At 44.7% G+C, this 16,862-nt stretch overlaps 2 protein-coding genes across 3 annotated transcripts in view; both read left to right on the forward strand.

The window, feature by feature from the left end:
• Positions 1 to 4,070, forward strand: part of LOC139760516 (uncharacterized) — a 746,927-nt gene extending 742,857 nt beyond the window's left edge. For both annotated transcript variants that reach the window (XM_071683811.1, XM_071683810.1), the window contains one exon: positions 3,799 to 4,070. The gene's annotated coding sequence lies outside the window, so the exon portion shown is untranslated. The remainder of the gene's footprint in view (positions 1 to 3,798) is intronic.
• A 139-nt stretch (positions 4,071 to 4,209) lies between these two features.
• LOC139760514 (uncharacterized) overlaps positions 4,210 to 16,862 on the forward strand; it is a 181,762-nt gene continuing 169,109 nt past the window's right edge. The window contains 2 exon segments of the mRNA XM_071683808.1: positions 4,210 to 4,367; positions 9,449 to 9,582. Of these exon segments, the coding sequence (XP_071539909.1) occupies positions 4,230 to 4,367; positions 9,449 to 9,582 (272 nt within the window). The 5' untranslated portion in view covers positions 4,210 to 4,229.

Consider the following 16,862-nt stretch of genomic DNA (forward strand, 5'->3'; position numbering starts at 1 on the left):
TCATGGGTGTCATCTGGTAATGGTCAGTACAACTGAATTCATACCAGGCACACACCAAAAATATATTAGAAAGAAATACGAGGGATATATGTATACTTCTGAACACGAGGAATATATGTATACCTCTGAACATGAGGAATATATGTATACCTCTGAACATGAGGAATATATGTATACTTCTGAACATGAACATTGACGGGTGTGTAAGGTTGGTCACATGTAGTAACGTAAACAGTTGACCGTAACTAACTACGTGGGTCACACTGCACATCCTCGTCTTATCTATCGACCATGGGCCCGACGATGGACAAATGCTTCTTAAAATGTCGTTATTTTCAGGTGATGCATGTGTGTGTGTGTGTGTGTGTGTGTGTGTGTGTGTGTGTGTTTGTGTGTCTGTATGTATGAATGTATGGTGGATTGAATGGCTCTCATCAGCCAGATGGATCATGAAGCTCAGAGTCATGATGTACACAGTGAGTATTATGGTATCTAGAGGCGATGGTGACGGGTAAGATTCTCCATCTCCCTCGTCATGTCCCAGCCACACTGTAACCTACTCCTGCACTCCGCACACAGCCGTTCCCACACCGTCCTCCACAACTCATCCATTTCCCACCTCCTCAATAACTCCTCCGCCATTCAGTAACTCATGAGCCTCTCCCACGTCCCAGTAGCCACTCATCCCTATAACTGCGCTCGACACGGGTCCTCTATATGTGTGTACAGCTGTCGTCAAAGTCCACACGGATGTCATGCGTATGATTGTGTACTGGTACGTCACACATGAGTGGATTATTAGGGTGAATATAATTCGATTTTTCTGTGTTTTCTCGAACCAAATACTCTGTTTTATTTCATTCATATTGTTTACTCGAGATATTTCACGATGATAGAGAGCATATGATTACATATGTGCTCGTTATGATGCTGTTGAACGTTGTAGGTCGTTTAACGTACATGAGCTACGATTTCGGGGAAGTTGGAGAGAAATTGCGAGAACCAGTTAGCAAGAGACATGTCGGACCTCACGAGTTGTTTACATTGAGTTTCCCTCACCTCCTCTAACTGACTCCCTCCTGCCAGCCTGCCAACCACGCCATATCCCTTCCCAGTCCCTCCAGCCACGCCCCACCTCCCACTCCTCCCTCGCCCATCCACCCACGCCCCCTGCGGCGTATACACACCTGAGCGGCATCGCCCACGCCCTCACCTCAAACCTGAACCCCTCAGTACGTCCGTCGCTGCCGCCAAGCCGGGCGGACCACAGCAGTAACACCTCGCCACCCACCTCACCTTCCCGTCGAGCCTCGCCTCGGGCCGTTCCTCCGTCACTCTGTAACGCCATAAGGTCAGTCACATGAAGGCAGTGACACGTGTTTTGACGAGTATATATTGCCGGTATAATATGTGAGAGAACGTTACCAGCTTACGAATTTTACGTTGGAGGTTCACCATATCAAAGTGAAAAGGTCACTGGCACATATATATATTCCGGAATTTATTTTTTTGGTTGGAACTGGACCCGATCTCCAATGCACGGGAAACCTCTTTCGTTTGGTCACGGAAAAAAAAAACCGAGATAATATGTTTGTCGTATATCCGGATGCTGTCGTGATTAGTGCTAACCTCCAACCTGAAAATGTGGTAATGAGCGAGACTTTTCATGAAGTTTCAGCTTTTTTTTGTAATAGAGCTTGAGTGAAACGTACCATTTTCTTTGCTTCCTGACACTAGTTACTTGTACTAGCAAAGTATATCTAGTTTTTTGAGTGAAACGTACCATTTTCTTTGCTTCCTGACACTGGTTACTTGTACTAGCAAAGTATATCTAGTTTTTTGAGTGAAACGTACCATTTTCTTTGCTTCCTGACACTGGTTACTTGTACTAGCAAAGTATATCTAGTTTACCAAGAAGGAACAGAAGGATGTGCTGGTAAACGCTGCAAGCCTGGCATTGAACTCTGGTGCAGTTCGTTGGCATGTGGGTAGCCTAGCAGAGGGCGAGCCGTGACTGATGGCCTCCCGCTTTATCTTCCTGCTCGAACTGTTACCCATTTACTCCAGGAGGGAGTGGGTCGTGTGTGCTCAAGTGTGTGGTCGGGTTACCCACCCCCCTCAAAGACACACTTGAGGCGGAGGCTCATGACCGGGACACAAGATCTAAGGCAGTTGCTCGAACGCTCCGGTCAGACTGGTCTCCAATTCGACCCCGCTGGTGTGAGCTGGTCGGTATCTTCTTGTGCTCGATAGCTGCTGTTTGCCGATGATTCCTCCACCAACGAAGTGTTCCCACGAAAGTGATTCCTACTTCGTCATATGTATTCGTACGTTGTGTAAGAATATATCTTTCGTAATGGGATCGATTCCTACTTCGTCATATGTATTCGTACGTTGTGTAAGAATATATCTTTCATTATGGGATCGAATCCTACTTCGTCATATGTATTCGTACGTTGTGTAAGAATATATCTTTCGTAATGGGATCGAATCCTACTTCGTCATATGTATTCGTACGTTGTGTAAGCATATATCTTTCGTTATGGGATCGAAACCTGAGGCGGCTTTGTCGTGGTCGACTAATGAAAGTGTTTGTAATTCTTCACATCACTGATGGATGACGTGTATCGCTCACTGTCGTCATCCTGTACCCAAACTATATATATTAACTGTCACGACTTGACAGGCAAGTGACGGGTTAAGACCGGAGGAGCGAGTGTCTAGGAGATAGAAAGAGGAGAGAGGAACCGGTTGCATACATATATATATATATATATATATATATATATATATATATATATATATATATATATATATATATATATATATATGTATATATATATTTATATGTGTGTGTGTGTGTGTGTTTTGGTTCGTTATTCAGACGTTTTACCAATCGACAGCCACTAAGGGTGATTAAGGCCGTCAGTGTCATTTGATAACCAGTAATCGATAAATCTTGACCATATCCTCAGACGTACAGGATAATTCGAACATCGCCAGCAAAGTTCACTGCAACACCTCGTTCAATCCGATCTGTACGTAAGGATTCAAATGGTGTTGGATCGGATGTCCAATACACGATGACAGAAAATATTTTCCTTTCCAAAGATTCAGGTTAATGTTAAGCCTACTGACAGCAATAGAGGAGTTTCAGGACATACGGCCCCATTTCAGCAACTACTTACTGATACTGAAAGACACTGAAGAATGTATTTATTTCAGTCCACTTCATGTGAAAATGTGGTTGGAGTCAGATTTTGGGATGACTGTGACAAGAGTCCCATCTCATGGTATCAGCTGGGACTGTAGTGCACACTTGGCTTGTACTGGTGTGTGGGAGGAGGAGGCCTTGGCTTCCCTGTTCAGTGATCATCATCACTGCTGAGGAAACGTCAGAACAGAACAGCAGACGTGAGCCACACGTAATATTCTGGCCACACACTGGAAATATGTCATATCAAAAGTGGCTTTATTTTTAGTTGGTATTTTTTTTTTTTTAAGATTTTAAGGAAATGGGTAGAAGGTCCCTTAAAATTAAGTCATGGGGTCTCTCTCTCTCTCTCTCTCTCTCTCTCTCTCTCTCTCTCTCTCTCTCTCTCTCTCTCTCTCTCTCTCTCTCTCTCTCTCTCTCTCTATCTATCTATCTATCTATCTATCTATCTATCTATCTGTCTATCTATCTATCTTTTTATCTATCCATCTATATACTCATTTGAATATTTGTTTATATATTTGTTTACATATTAATTTATTCATCTCGCGTGTTAACGTAAATGTTACAATTTTTTACCGCAGGTGTTCCTGCCTCGCCCGTCGACAGAGGTGCCAAGATTACCTGACGGTGCTGGCGAACCTGTCATACAAGAGGTGATGATAACATGTTGAGCCAAACCTGTTGATATGTTGGCCATATCAAACACAGGCTTGTAACCTGAACACAACCTCATAATAGTATATAAAGACTATCCAAGAAGAAGAAGAATTCTTCCTAATTGCACAAAATAAGTGAGTCGAATAATCGCTGATGTACACAATGTGAACTGACGTCTTGATATTATGAACAAGACGTATTCTAATTGTGCTTCTCTGGTGAGGTGGTCGCCCAGAACATGCCCATCTGTGCCTCAAGATTTTTCCCTCGGATTTGAGAACTGGAATCGAGTATGTTGAGCTGAGCTACGTGAGCTGAGCGTGTGTACCTCCCCTCCCCTCTCAACCCCCCCTTGATGCGTGACCTGGCCGCCATGACCTGTGACCTGGGCGTGATGCGGGGGCGGGGCACGGTGTTCGCCCATGTGCCACGGAGCCACACCTCCACCATCCTGGCTACTGGCGGGGGTTCCCTACCCCTCGTTATCACTCAGGTAAGACCATCTGCCACTTGTAACCCTGCCAGGTGGGACCAGCTGCCACTTGTAACCCTGCCAGGTAAGACCATCTGCCGTCTGTGACCCTGCCAGGTGGGGACCAGGTGCCGCTTCTACCCTTTCCAGGTAGACGGGCTGCCACTTCTACCCCTACCAGGTAGGACTAGCTGTCTCTCTAGTGTCGCGTTCTTCCCATATGAATATCATCATCGTACACACACGGCGGCCTCGGTATACACACCGACCCTCACTCCTCTCCATCGTATATTCCCGTCCATTTGATCTCTCCGTCTGTTAACGCTGTCTCCCTGATCTCTCTCTCTCTCTCTCTCTCTCTCTCTCTCTCTCTCTCTCTCTCTCTCTCTCTCTCTCTCTCTCTCTCTCTCTCTCTCTCCTTCAAACTAGTCTCCCTCCACCATTTCCTTTATCTTTAACAACAACGATTCTCTGTTTCTTGATATCTCCAGCATGTGTGACTTCCCTCGCCAGGTACAATCATTTGGTATCTTGGATGACCAGGATGTGGTTCTTGGCCGCTCTCAACCTCAAGTTACGTAGAATCACTTTTTTTTTTTTTCAAGAACCTTCGAAGAAAAATTCAGTCATTCATTTCATTTGCCCGTCTACCTACATTTTCTTACGTCAAAAGTTATTTACATCGAGTTACAGTGACGAGTTTCGCCTTGACAGCTCCCTGGTATAGGTGCAACTAGGGAATTGATGGAAGTCATATCAATATTTACTAACATCAATCTTTCGTCACCTTGTTTACATCTCATACCAGAGCAGAAGGAATTCACATTGCTCGCACTTTCGTGTTCGATTGATTTACCATATTAAACAATAATAATATTTCTTTCTTTCAATGTACAGGACTGACGCTTTGGAAATTAAGTACTTCAGCCCCTAGCCCTGTCTCCTTCAACGGAAATGGGGTCATAAGTACCTTCTGAAGCCTAGGAAAATGTTCAAGATTCTAGAGGAGATAACCATTTAGATCCGCTCTCTCACGCTCGTTTTCTTTGATTACTGTCTGTGTCTTAAGGGGAGAGAATTTTACACTCGTTCTTCACACGCAAGAGTAAGAAAGGCCTCTACCATGTTACTTCCTCATTAAGAATAGAAGGGAAAAATCGCTCAGAAAAAGAAAAACGTAAATTTTGATTAGTTTTGAACCAGAACAGCCTGAATTCCCTCAAAATCTCGTAGCATGTTCAGCAGGACATGCTAAACGAGGAGTATCTGGTTTAAAAAGTGTTTTTCGACTAATTTGTGTTATTGAGCTTGGAATGATTATAGATTCATACTTAATTATCCACGACATATGGCTCCTTGGTACCATTTCATAGGACATTAGCTAAGTAATGAAGGCATGAAGACTTTCATCATGTTATTTTCCACTTCGGACCGAAATGGTGTGTCGACCTGTAAAAGATAAACGATTATAATCCATTGTAAAGTATGACTGTCTTTATCGTTCGATGGACAGACAGACAGACAGAGAGCAGTTCATTTTTTTTTAAGGGGAGAGGAGCCGCTCCCACTTCCAAGGTAGGAGACAATCCACTCACGTAAAGATATGAACTGAGAAACATCTGTTGCAACCGTTGATCGTTGTTCTCTGTGATCAGATGAAATGTTGAGAGGAGTAATGATGGAAGGTGTGTGGAGGACGTTCCTGTAAACGAAGCTGCCTGAATCAAAAAGAAAATAACTTCCTGGTCGTCGGTAACAATGCCAACCGGAGAGAATGAATGGTCCGAGCTGTACCGTAGCCTAGTGGCCCACCCAACACCCGCACGGCACATTGTTGTCGTCCCAGACGTAACACAACCCAACGCTTACACACACACACACACTCGCTCGTCACTTCTCTCCCTGCTCTCCCCTCGAGATGCCCATACTGTTGGACTCTTGGCACTCGACGTGCGGATCATTAAGCCACAACCCACAACATACACATCAAACGTTCCTGCAGAGGCACTATATCTCTCTGGGAATGTGGAGTATGTCTTTATATATAACTGTGACCGTCCATTAGACAGCCATTAACTGGGAACTCTTTAAAATTTTTCGTCGCAGAAAAAGATGTGTATTTAGTGATCATCGACTGATAACTATAATGATAACTAACACGTCAAACAGATAAAGATATGATGTTATAACTGAATAACTGTAATGAGTCGTAGGCAGGGAGCGGTTACAGAATTAAGTCTTCGAGCAATCCGGTATAGAGGATGATTTCCACATCAGCAACCATTAATTAAACCCAACAACATCCAAACGTGAGACTATGTGGGCAGAACTGATAGTGTAAGGCGACGTGAGGAGCGAAGGATAGATTGTACGACAGTATACTACAGTACTTATACGGGTACACTCTACCAGTAAACCAGTGTCAACGTATACCACTGGGTTTACCCCAGCGTCAGTGTGTACCACTGGGTGTATCTCGGCGTCATTGACCACTGGGTGTTTACCAGCGTCAGTGTACCGCCGGGTGACCACCAACGTCAGTGTACCACTGGGTATGCACCAGTGTCAGTGTACCACGGTGTACACCAGTGTCAGTGTGCCGCTGTGTGCACACCAGCGTCAGTGTTCCGCTGGGTGTACACCAGTGTCAGTGTTCCGCTGGGTGTACACCAGCGTCAGTGTGCCGCTGGGTGTACACCAGCGTCAGTGTTCCGCTGGGTGTACACCAGCGTCAGTGTGCCGCTGGGTGTACACCAGCGTCAGTGTGCCGCTGGGTGTACACCAGTGTCAGTGTGCCGCTGGGTGTACACCAGCGTCAGTGTGCCGCTGGGTGTACACCATCGTCAGTGTGCCGCTGGGTGTACACCAGCGTCAGTGTGCCGCTGGGTGTACACCAGAGTCAGTGTGCCGCTGGGTGTACACCAGCGTCAGTGTGCCACTGGGTGTACTCAGTGTACGTGCGTGTGGGCGCCTGGCCGAGACCAGATCAACGACCACAACGACTATTTTGGTCTGGTGGCCGCCGAGGCTCGTGTCCCGCTGAAGACTGAGTAGACCAACCCTCACTCCCTCACTCCCTCACTCACTCCCTCACTCCCCACCTGCCACCATACCACTGAAACTATCCCACCACATTTATACCACTGCCACCACTCCACTAAAAGTGCATCAGTACGGTTATGCCACTGCCACCATACCACTGAAACACTACCCCTATAGTTATACCACTGAAACATCGGGAAAACATTTATATCACTGCCACCACGCCACTGAAACTACACTACTGCAGTTACACCGCTGCCGCTGAAGTTATAGTCAGTTTTTCACTGCCACAGAAACCACACCACTACAGTTATACCACATCTATAACCACTGAAATTACCACTAATGAAACTCCCTCACCATGATTATACCAGTAATGCACTGAAGCTACAGCACTAGAGTCACACCGGTGTCCCCTCACCACTGTAACCACGCCGCTGTAACTACACTCTATGTTACAACACACTCCAGATTTCAAAATTTACTCCACTTTTGAAACTACATTACCTTCACAACGGCCACTGTAACCTCATTACCTTTACCACGACATTAATAATACGTCACTGTGGCCACACCACTGGAACAAGACCCATCGTTAACCCCCCAAGGTGATTCCACCACGCTCTTAACAAGCTCCTCCCACTGAAATCACATTACTGTCACGCTTGTTAAGTACACGACACTGGCTTCCCCCTCACTGTAACTTCCATCGTCAGTTCCACCCGCTGAAAGGACCACCTTGGCTGCACCCCCACTGGAGATACAACACTGTCAGTCCTTATTCTGAAATCGTACACTACTGTCTCCCTGCAGCTGAAACTGAGCCACTGTCAGCTTTCTGAAGTTACAGGATTCATTACATCACTGACGCAGCGCCACTCGCCACAATCCCACACTTGTGGCACCATCAGTCACCACACCTGGGTATGTCGCCCACGCCACAGCTGTCAGCGCACCGTCACACTGCGTAGACTGACCAGCCACATACCTTCTCTTACGAGCTGCTCGTTGTGTATTTATGATCCACTTGAACCACGACGGCACGACCTATCGGTTTGATGGTCAGGCCATCATACCCAAGAGGGTCGTAACGTCGTGCTCCAGGGGTCGTAACGTCGTGCTCAATGGGTTGTGCCGTCGTGCTCAAGGGGTCGTACTGTCGTGCTCAAGGGGTCGTACTGTCGTGCTCAAGGGGTCGTAACGTCGTGCTCAAGGGGTCGTACTGTCGTGCTCAAGGGGTCGTACTGTCGTGCTCAAGGGGTCGTAACGTCGTGCTCAAGGGGTCGCACCGTCGTGCTCAAGGGGTCTTACTGTCGTGCTCAAGGGGTCGTACCGTCGTGCTCAAGGGGTCGTACCGTCGTGCGTAAGGGGTCGTACCGTCGTGCTCAAGGGGTCGTACTGTCGTGCTCAAGGGGTCGTACCGTTGTGCTGCAGGGCTTACGTTATCTCCTGGGTACACAGACTTGACCTGAAGACCCCCCTCCCCGCGTCTAGAGTTTGTCTTGTTTTCGTAACTTCATCACTTTTTTCCACCATTGTTTCACTTCTTATTTCTCAGTGGATTCATCTGAGCGGTGGGCGACGAGTCCGGCCATACACAAACAGAAAATGGTGACGGTGGCCTCAGGTCGCGGGACACAGATAAACTGCTAAATTTAACGAACGCTTCTGGAGAAATTCGTCACTTTGTTGAGTGCAGTATTGTGTTGTTTTCTTCTGTGTTCTAGTAACGAGCCTTCTTTCAGTAGATCCTCTATTATACATCACGATGAAGACTGTGAACCGTTCGTAAACGGTCAGGTAACCAGAGCAGGCGATACTCTGGCTCTCTGAACTCAATTAACTGTAACTCCTGCCTTGAGTGGCTTAATGCATGTGTTATTTCACGAGCCAAAAATTACATTAAACTCTCTCCATACCTTCTCTCCTGAGGCAGGAGACTCGTCAGAACGACTGGTGACGCTGGTGTGAATGCTCTGTTATAGTTCTTCGTGATGCTGATTGACTTGCCATACGTCGTCATCACCCCCTAGCTCATTGCTTGCCCTCTTGTCTGGTAGGCTGGGCGGACGAGTGGACTACGGGAGGGGGACGAGGTGGTGAGTGTGGACGGCGCCTCCACCGCCCGCTGGACCACAACGCTGCTCCACCAGACCCTCCGCCAGGCCTCCGACGTCGTCATCGAGGTCCTCAGGTGAGGTCGGGTCTTGGTTATGTATCATTCATGGTCGAGTCGAGTAATTGTGTTGGTTGGTATACGTGGTAGTGTCAATCTGTCCCTCGTGTTCTAGAGTACGTGGTAGTGTCATCTGTCCCTTATGTATCTTTAAATGATTCTGTCGCGGGATGGAAACACGTCTGAATATACAAGGGTTTCTAGGAGAAATTACAGTAACCTGAAACGTGTGTGTGTGTGTGTGTGTGTGTGTGTGTGTATGTGTGTCAATGAACTAACACTTGATCAATCACGAATTTTTGATGATCAGAGAAATGATACATGCGCGGTGAATTATCCTACATCCCAGCAGGGAGTCTCCACTCGATGTGAATTATGAATTATGTTAATGCAGTTATTTACAGTTATAAAACTTTGGTTAGATCAGAAAATAATCACTTTGGAGTATATTATAAGGTAACATGGAAAGTTCTGTGGGGCCTGGATGTGGAGGGGGAGCTGTGGTTTCGGGCATTATTACATGGCAGCTGGGGACTGAGTGTGAATGAATGGGGCCTTTGTTGTCATTTCCTAGCGCTACCTCGCACACATGAGGGGGGAGGGGGATGTTATTCCATGTGTGGCGAGGTGGCGATGGGAATAGATAAAGGCAGACAGTACGAATTATGTACATGTGTATATCTGTATATGTCTGTGTGTGTATATATATATGTGTGTACATTGAGATGTATAGGTATGTATATTTGCGTGTGTGGACGTGTATGTATATACATGTGTATGGGGGTGGGTTGGGCTATTTCTTTTGTCTGTTTCCTTGCGCTACCTCGCAGACGCGGGAGACAGCGACAAAGCAAAATAAAAATAAAAAAGATATATGTAACATTGTTTCATGTGTATAGTAATAGTTCCAGCATTTTACCCTTTAAGAAGTCAATGTATTTGCTATATGTGTATGTCACTGGCAGTTATATTGTCTTGATGAATCTGTTGAATGTTTTTAAGTGTTAAACAGAACGGTAAAAACATCCTCGAGAGAAAACCACAGCAAGAGCATCTACGTGATAGGTTGTTACAAGTCTTTATTGTAAGATACGAATCGTTTTGAGTTGAAAAAGGGATTTATTTCCTTATTATCTCTTAATCTTTGCGGTAAAGTGAAAGGGATTTTCGATGGACAGAAACAGTCGGAGGTTTAACCCAGCTTGTTTATGTTGATGTATATACATCAGTATTGTCTGGGTGCCACATAGGCAGTCTTTACGGTAAGTCTTTCGTCTGGTATATATTCTGAACGTTAAACTCTTTACCATAAGTCTTTCGTCTGGTACATATTCTGTGCGTTTTTACCGTCCTCTAAGACTCGCCTAATAGCCTGACTCATGTGGCCAAATCCGTGACACAAATCACTTTTCATTCGTGTGATGTCCACCAGGTTTTATTCAAATTACTCTTCATATTACTTCCTATTTATGTGCATCATAATCTACCTCCATTTGCTGGCCAGGATTCAGGTTATGACTGTGATTTCACAGTTTGGTCTGAATACCGTAACCTTCCGTATTGTAGATACGAATTTAGTGTGCACGTGTTGGAGTTTTGAGTGAGGAGGTCAACTCGCATGCAAACCACCTTTTTACCTTCTTAATGGAGACTGAAGTAATGTGGTGTGTGTGTGTGTGTGTGTGTATATATATATATATATATATATATATATATATATATATATATATATATATATATATATATATCTTTTCTTTCTTTCTTTTAAACTATTCGCCATTTCCCGCGTTAGCGAGGTAGCGCTAAGAACAGAGGACTGGGCCTTTTTTTGGAATATCCTCACCTGGCCCCCTCTGTTCCTTCTTTTGGAAAATTAAAAAAAAAAAAAAACGAGAGGGGAGGATTTCCAGCCCCCCGCTCCTTTCCCTTTTAGTCGCCTTCTACGACACGCAGGGAATACGTGGGAAGTATTCTTCTCCCCTATCCCCAGGGATATATATATATATATATATATATATATATATATATATATAACGGTCTGTGACGTAGGAAAGTATTCCTATCTTCCTATCCATCGTAGGGAGGATTAATCGCTTAGTCACCGTGTTGACAAAGCAGGTGGCCAAACGAAGAATAGGGATGACGTGGACCAGGAAGTGTGGAGGGGACCGGGTGGCAGGGTTGACGAAAACCGGGAAGAATGAAGGGTTGGCAGGGTTAACGAAGACTGGGAAGTATGAAAGGGTATGGGTGGCAGGGTTAACGAAGACCAGGAAGTATGAAGGGGAATGGGTGGCAGGGTTAACGAAGAGCAGTAAGTATAAAGGGGAATAGGTGGCAGAGTTAACGTAGACCAGGAAGTATGAAGGGAAATGAGTGGCAGAGTTAACGTAGACCAGGAAGTATGAAGGGATAAGGGTGGCAGGGTTAACGAACACCAGTCATATGAAGGGGAATGGGTGGCAGGGTTAACGTAGACCAGGAAGTATGAAGGGATAGCTGGGTAACACAGTTGACGTTGATCAGGAAGTGTGAAGTGGGTGGGTGGCACGGTTCATGTTGACCACGAAGTGTGAAGGGATGGATCCACAAGGATGACGTGCACCAGGAAGTATGATGAAGGGATGGGCGGAAAGATTTATGTGGAACAGGAAGCATGAAGGCATGGATTCGCCAGGATGTCGTGCACAAGGAAGTGTGAAAGGGGTGGGTGACAGGTTTGAAGTGAACCAGGAAGTGTGAGAGGGTGGTAGTGAGACACGTGCCCAGCACATCACACACTTGGCGGCCTCTCCCTCTCTTCCTCTCCCTCTTCCACCTCTCCTATAACCCCTCTCCCCTACCGCACTCACTTGGCTGCTGGTTGGGTTGTGGCATAGGTAAACTGAGAAGATCTGGACGATGATCTGGTTAACATGTGTCTCCATCAAGTGACGCTGAGGATCCTCCGATCTGTGTGTGTGTGTGTGTGTGTGTGTATGTGTGTGTGTGTGTGTGTATGTGTGTGTTGTGTATGCTGTATGTTTGTGTGTGTCTGTGTGTGTGTGTGTGTGTATGTTGTGCATGCTGTGTGTGTGTGTCTGTTTCTGTGTGTGTGTGTGTGTGTGTTGCGGTTAGCTTGCAACTGTGTTCACATAAACACAGTTGCGAAATTATGCTTTGAGTCCTTGGTATATTGCAGAAGTGCTCTCATCTTGAATAATTTTGAATAACTATTAAGGTTGTTGGACTTGGGCAGTTGTCGTAATTCTGTTTTTCATACCCGCACTCTGGTTGTGACAGACGCCTCAGATAACGAGTGAAGTGTGCTGGCTCTTGGAACGATTTAAGCAACAAGTTTGACTTCCCAAAGGAGAATCTTTCTCAAACTAAACGCCCGTATTATGCACTTTATATTTACTGACATTTCCTTCCTTCCAACACAGACCACATATCGTTAATAGGCAATGGTAAAAAAAAAAAAAAAAAACGAAATCGCATGTGGTAATGTTGCCTCAGTAATGTTTACTTTCGTAACATCTCTAAGTTTAGCCTTTCCGTTTTCGTTTTCTGTATACCAAATAAACTCCCACTCTTGCCTGGCTACCGTCAACATCTTATACCTTTATACGTAATATTTTGTTTCCACGCAACTTACAGTAATGGCTTTCCAGAAGATTTGTTTACATTTGGTCATTTTCGTATCCCACCACGTTTCGTAGGTTTGATACACTGGTTTTCAAGGATGTAAATATGAGGTTGATATTACATTTTTAAGATTTACAAGCATTGATTCAGAAAATGTTTCGTCATTACTTCAAGGTCGAACGGTAGTAAATAAGTGTGGTGGTATACGACCCGGAACGTATACCTTTCAACAAATTTTGGTCAGTCGAAACATTTCACAACCTTGGGCCAATGAAGACATAAATGATGAAGCAAGCAGAATATTATCACACTGCTATTTCCTTATTCCTTTGGAGCGCTTAGGGACTGTTATAGAACTAACTACCTTGGCAGATATCCTGTCTTTGGGCTTGGTCGGAAACTGCCAGGTAGTCGAATGACTACTGCGAGAGAGAGAGAGAGAGAGAGAGAGAGAGAGAGAGAGAGAGAGAGAGAGAGAGAGAGTGAATCATATATTCTGCTTTGTTGACATTAAGATTTCAGCATTTAAACCAGTGACGAAGGCACTATTTCTCGTGTTCTTTCATTTTCTCTTTTCTCAGCTAAACATTTTCCATTGAAATCATTTGTTCTTCTTGCTTTATGTCTTTTCTTTAATGTTAGGTTCGCTATATGCTTCTTGGTATGAGAGTTCACGTAACACCATGCAGACATTGTACATTCTCCTGATGCTGTGAAGTGCTTCGTAGCGATTATGACCGTGAAGTTTCCTGTAGTTGAGATGGGACCGGAGCATGATTGAGTGTAGCGATGATTGCTGACCTCGGTAGTAGCTGATGACAAAAACTATTGAGCGGACCCTCATATGTGACAAACTTCTTTCATACTGGTGGAGACTGAGGAAGGGGTGCGAAAACACGGTTAATAAGACATTGTTTTATTGGGTAGTTACTCTGGTGATGTAGCTCAGGGCGAGCTGCCGCCGGTGATGAGGGATTAGGTAAGAACAAGTGAGTTGAGGTAAGATGTGACAAGGCTGTCATGTTTCCCGTGGGGATGATGAGGGAGATGCGAGGTGCAGTGAGGCAGCCATTCCGTGAGACAGTTGCTTGGATGCCGGATCTCGTGGAGCTTCTGTGGAGAGGAGGAGGCGTTGCCAAGGACCTGACTTTGTAGGTGGGTGCTGGTGGCCGTAAGTTCTGCGATTCAGGATGTCACAGAAGATGGTTGTTGACGTGGTCCCTCGGAGGCGCTGCTGGTGGAGCAGGAGCCAGAGTGGCTTGTTAGCTGCTGCTGAAGGAGGCCATGGGAGATGAAGCAGTAAAAGAGACCCTGCCTGAGAGTGTTAAGCTGTGAGTCACACGGTGGACTTTTCAAAGCACGGGACGCGCCAGTGGACTAGTAAATTAATGGATTGCTTGACTGATGCAATGGAATTTTTGAGCCACAGTGAGTCGCCAAAGGGAGTGGCCGCCAGGTTGATCACATTTTGGCCCCTGGAGGAATCTAGTGGATCGTTGATAGGTGGGAGCCAGACGTGGATACCAGCCAGTTGTGTAGGTCAGGGCCGTCTACCTGCTCAATTATATCTCCTGTGACTTGAATGTTATCTTAGTTCACATAAGGTCACAAGAGGTTCTTTGTCGTAAGTGTGATTTCCCCAAAAAGTCAGGTCGCTGTCGGAGTTAGTGCAAGACTATTTTTTGGAGAAGTTTAGATAATTGTAATGTAATAGAACGTTAAGGAAAGTTTATATAGTTTTCTATCACCATATGTCTGGCTTTGGAGCCACTCTAGCGCGAGCGAAGCGCACTTACCATGTACCGAGGGAGGGACCCCCGTATACCTGATCCCGTATATCTCTCACCGTCTTGTTTGCCTTTGCCGGGCTCTCGGCCAAACGGGGAGTCAGCTGTGGGTGTTGTGCAGAGTAGGGAGGAGAAGGGTGTATGTAGTGCACTACAGAGAGGAAGGGAGGGAGGGGGTTGTGTGGCGTACAGTGGATGAATGGATGGTGTTGTGTACGTATACTGGGTTCCTACGGGTTGGCAAATGTCTGAGTGCCTCAGTTTCGCGTAGTTTTAATATCTAGACCTAGAATCATTGAATCATTGCATTGAAATTGCTCTTAGCCAACAGATCTACCTTAAAGCCTGAAAGAAGTAGTTAAAAAAAGTTGAACTTGCGAAGCATATCCGTTTTTCTCCTTCGAGCCATTTTGTAAGATTGTTACTTATATTGTAAAGTTCGTACTGTGACGATATTTTTTTTTCAAACAATTGATTGTTTTTAATCCACGTTTAAGTAAGTGCTTATGGAAAAAATGGACCCGCAAAATCGTTCTAATGGGCCTGAAAAGAACTGGAAAAGGTGTGAATTTTGGCTCCCCAGTCAAGTGAAGAACGCGACGCAAGAATATTTGGAAGGAAATTGGGTTTGGTGTAGGAAGGTAATGTGTTATGTAGGGTAGTGTGTGTGTGTGTTGAGGGGTTGCAGCATAGAATAAGAGGAAATAGAATAGGATTTTCTGTGGTGTACTATATGTACAGCGGGTATTGTGTGGGATAAAACGATAGACGAAAGAATATAGTGAAGGGTTTAGTAAAAATGGAAGATACTTTGTTGGGACTGAAAATTATGGGTGATTTCCGCTTCATTGATCATCAAAAATCACTATATATATATATATATATATATATATATATATATATATATATATATATATATATATATATTCCTGTGAGTCCAAGGGGAAAATGAAACACGATAAGTTCCCAAGTACACTTTCGTGTAATGATCACCTTGTCCAAGTCTTGGACAATCACTTGTTTACCAAATGGCGTCCTATCTACGTCTCTTCGTTGTATATAAACTGAGTGTTATATTTCTTTCTTGTATCTCCCCTGATGATGTGATTATTACACGAAAGTGCACTTGGGAACTTATCGTGTTTCATTTTTCCCGTGGACTCATGGGAATGTATTTGATCACGCGCAAAATTGTGATCCTTTCCAATATATATATATATATATATATATATATATATATATATATATATATATATATATATATATTATATGACAACAAGAGCCTTAGACACGAACAGAACTACTCATGTTTTAGATAAAGAAAAAAGATAGGAACAAATTAAGAGTAGGCCAAGTGTTTTTGAGGAGTCGGGTCCTTGGCAAATTTTTGCAAAGTGTGTCACTTTTCAGCATTACAACCCTCGAGTTACCAATAGCCACACAGTTACCATGTGACGCAGTAGCTTGTCGAGTAGTGTGTGTTACTAGCTAATAGTGGAGGCACGCAAGCAGCCATTTCCTGGAAGTAGAAACGTACGTTATACATATGTGAAGGAGAAACGGAATACCGCAATCATGACGTTGAGAGAGGAGGCCAAGTTCTGACATCACTTCTTAAGGATTGAAAATTTGGATTACTCTGGATTCAAGTTTGTGGGAGCAGAACTTTGGACTTCGATGAATGAATCCTTTGTAAAGCTGGAGTTATTCCTCAAAGGGGAAGAAATTTATAACTCCATCTGATGTGTCACACGTCATTTGGTCAGTACAAAGTCACTGTGTTTATGATTCTATGCTTGAAACAGGATACAGAATGACAGGGAGGGAATTTATAATGGATTTGAATAGATATAAAGAGTATCATCATCATTCAAGATCAAGTGG

The sequence above is a fragment of the Panulirus ornatus genome, chromosome 37 (genome assembly GCF_036320965.1).
Source record: "Panulirus ornatus isolate Po-2019 chromosome 37, ASM3632096v1, whole genome shotgun sequence".
In the NCBI taxonomy this organism is placed as follows: domain Eukaryota; kingdom Metazoa; phylum Arthropoda; class Malacostraca; order Decapoda; family Palinuridae; genus Panulirus; species Panulirus ornatus.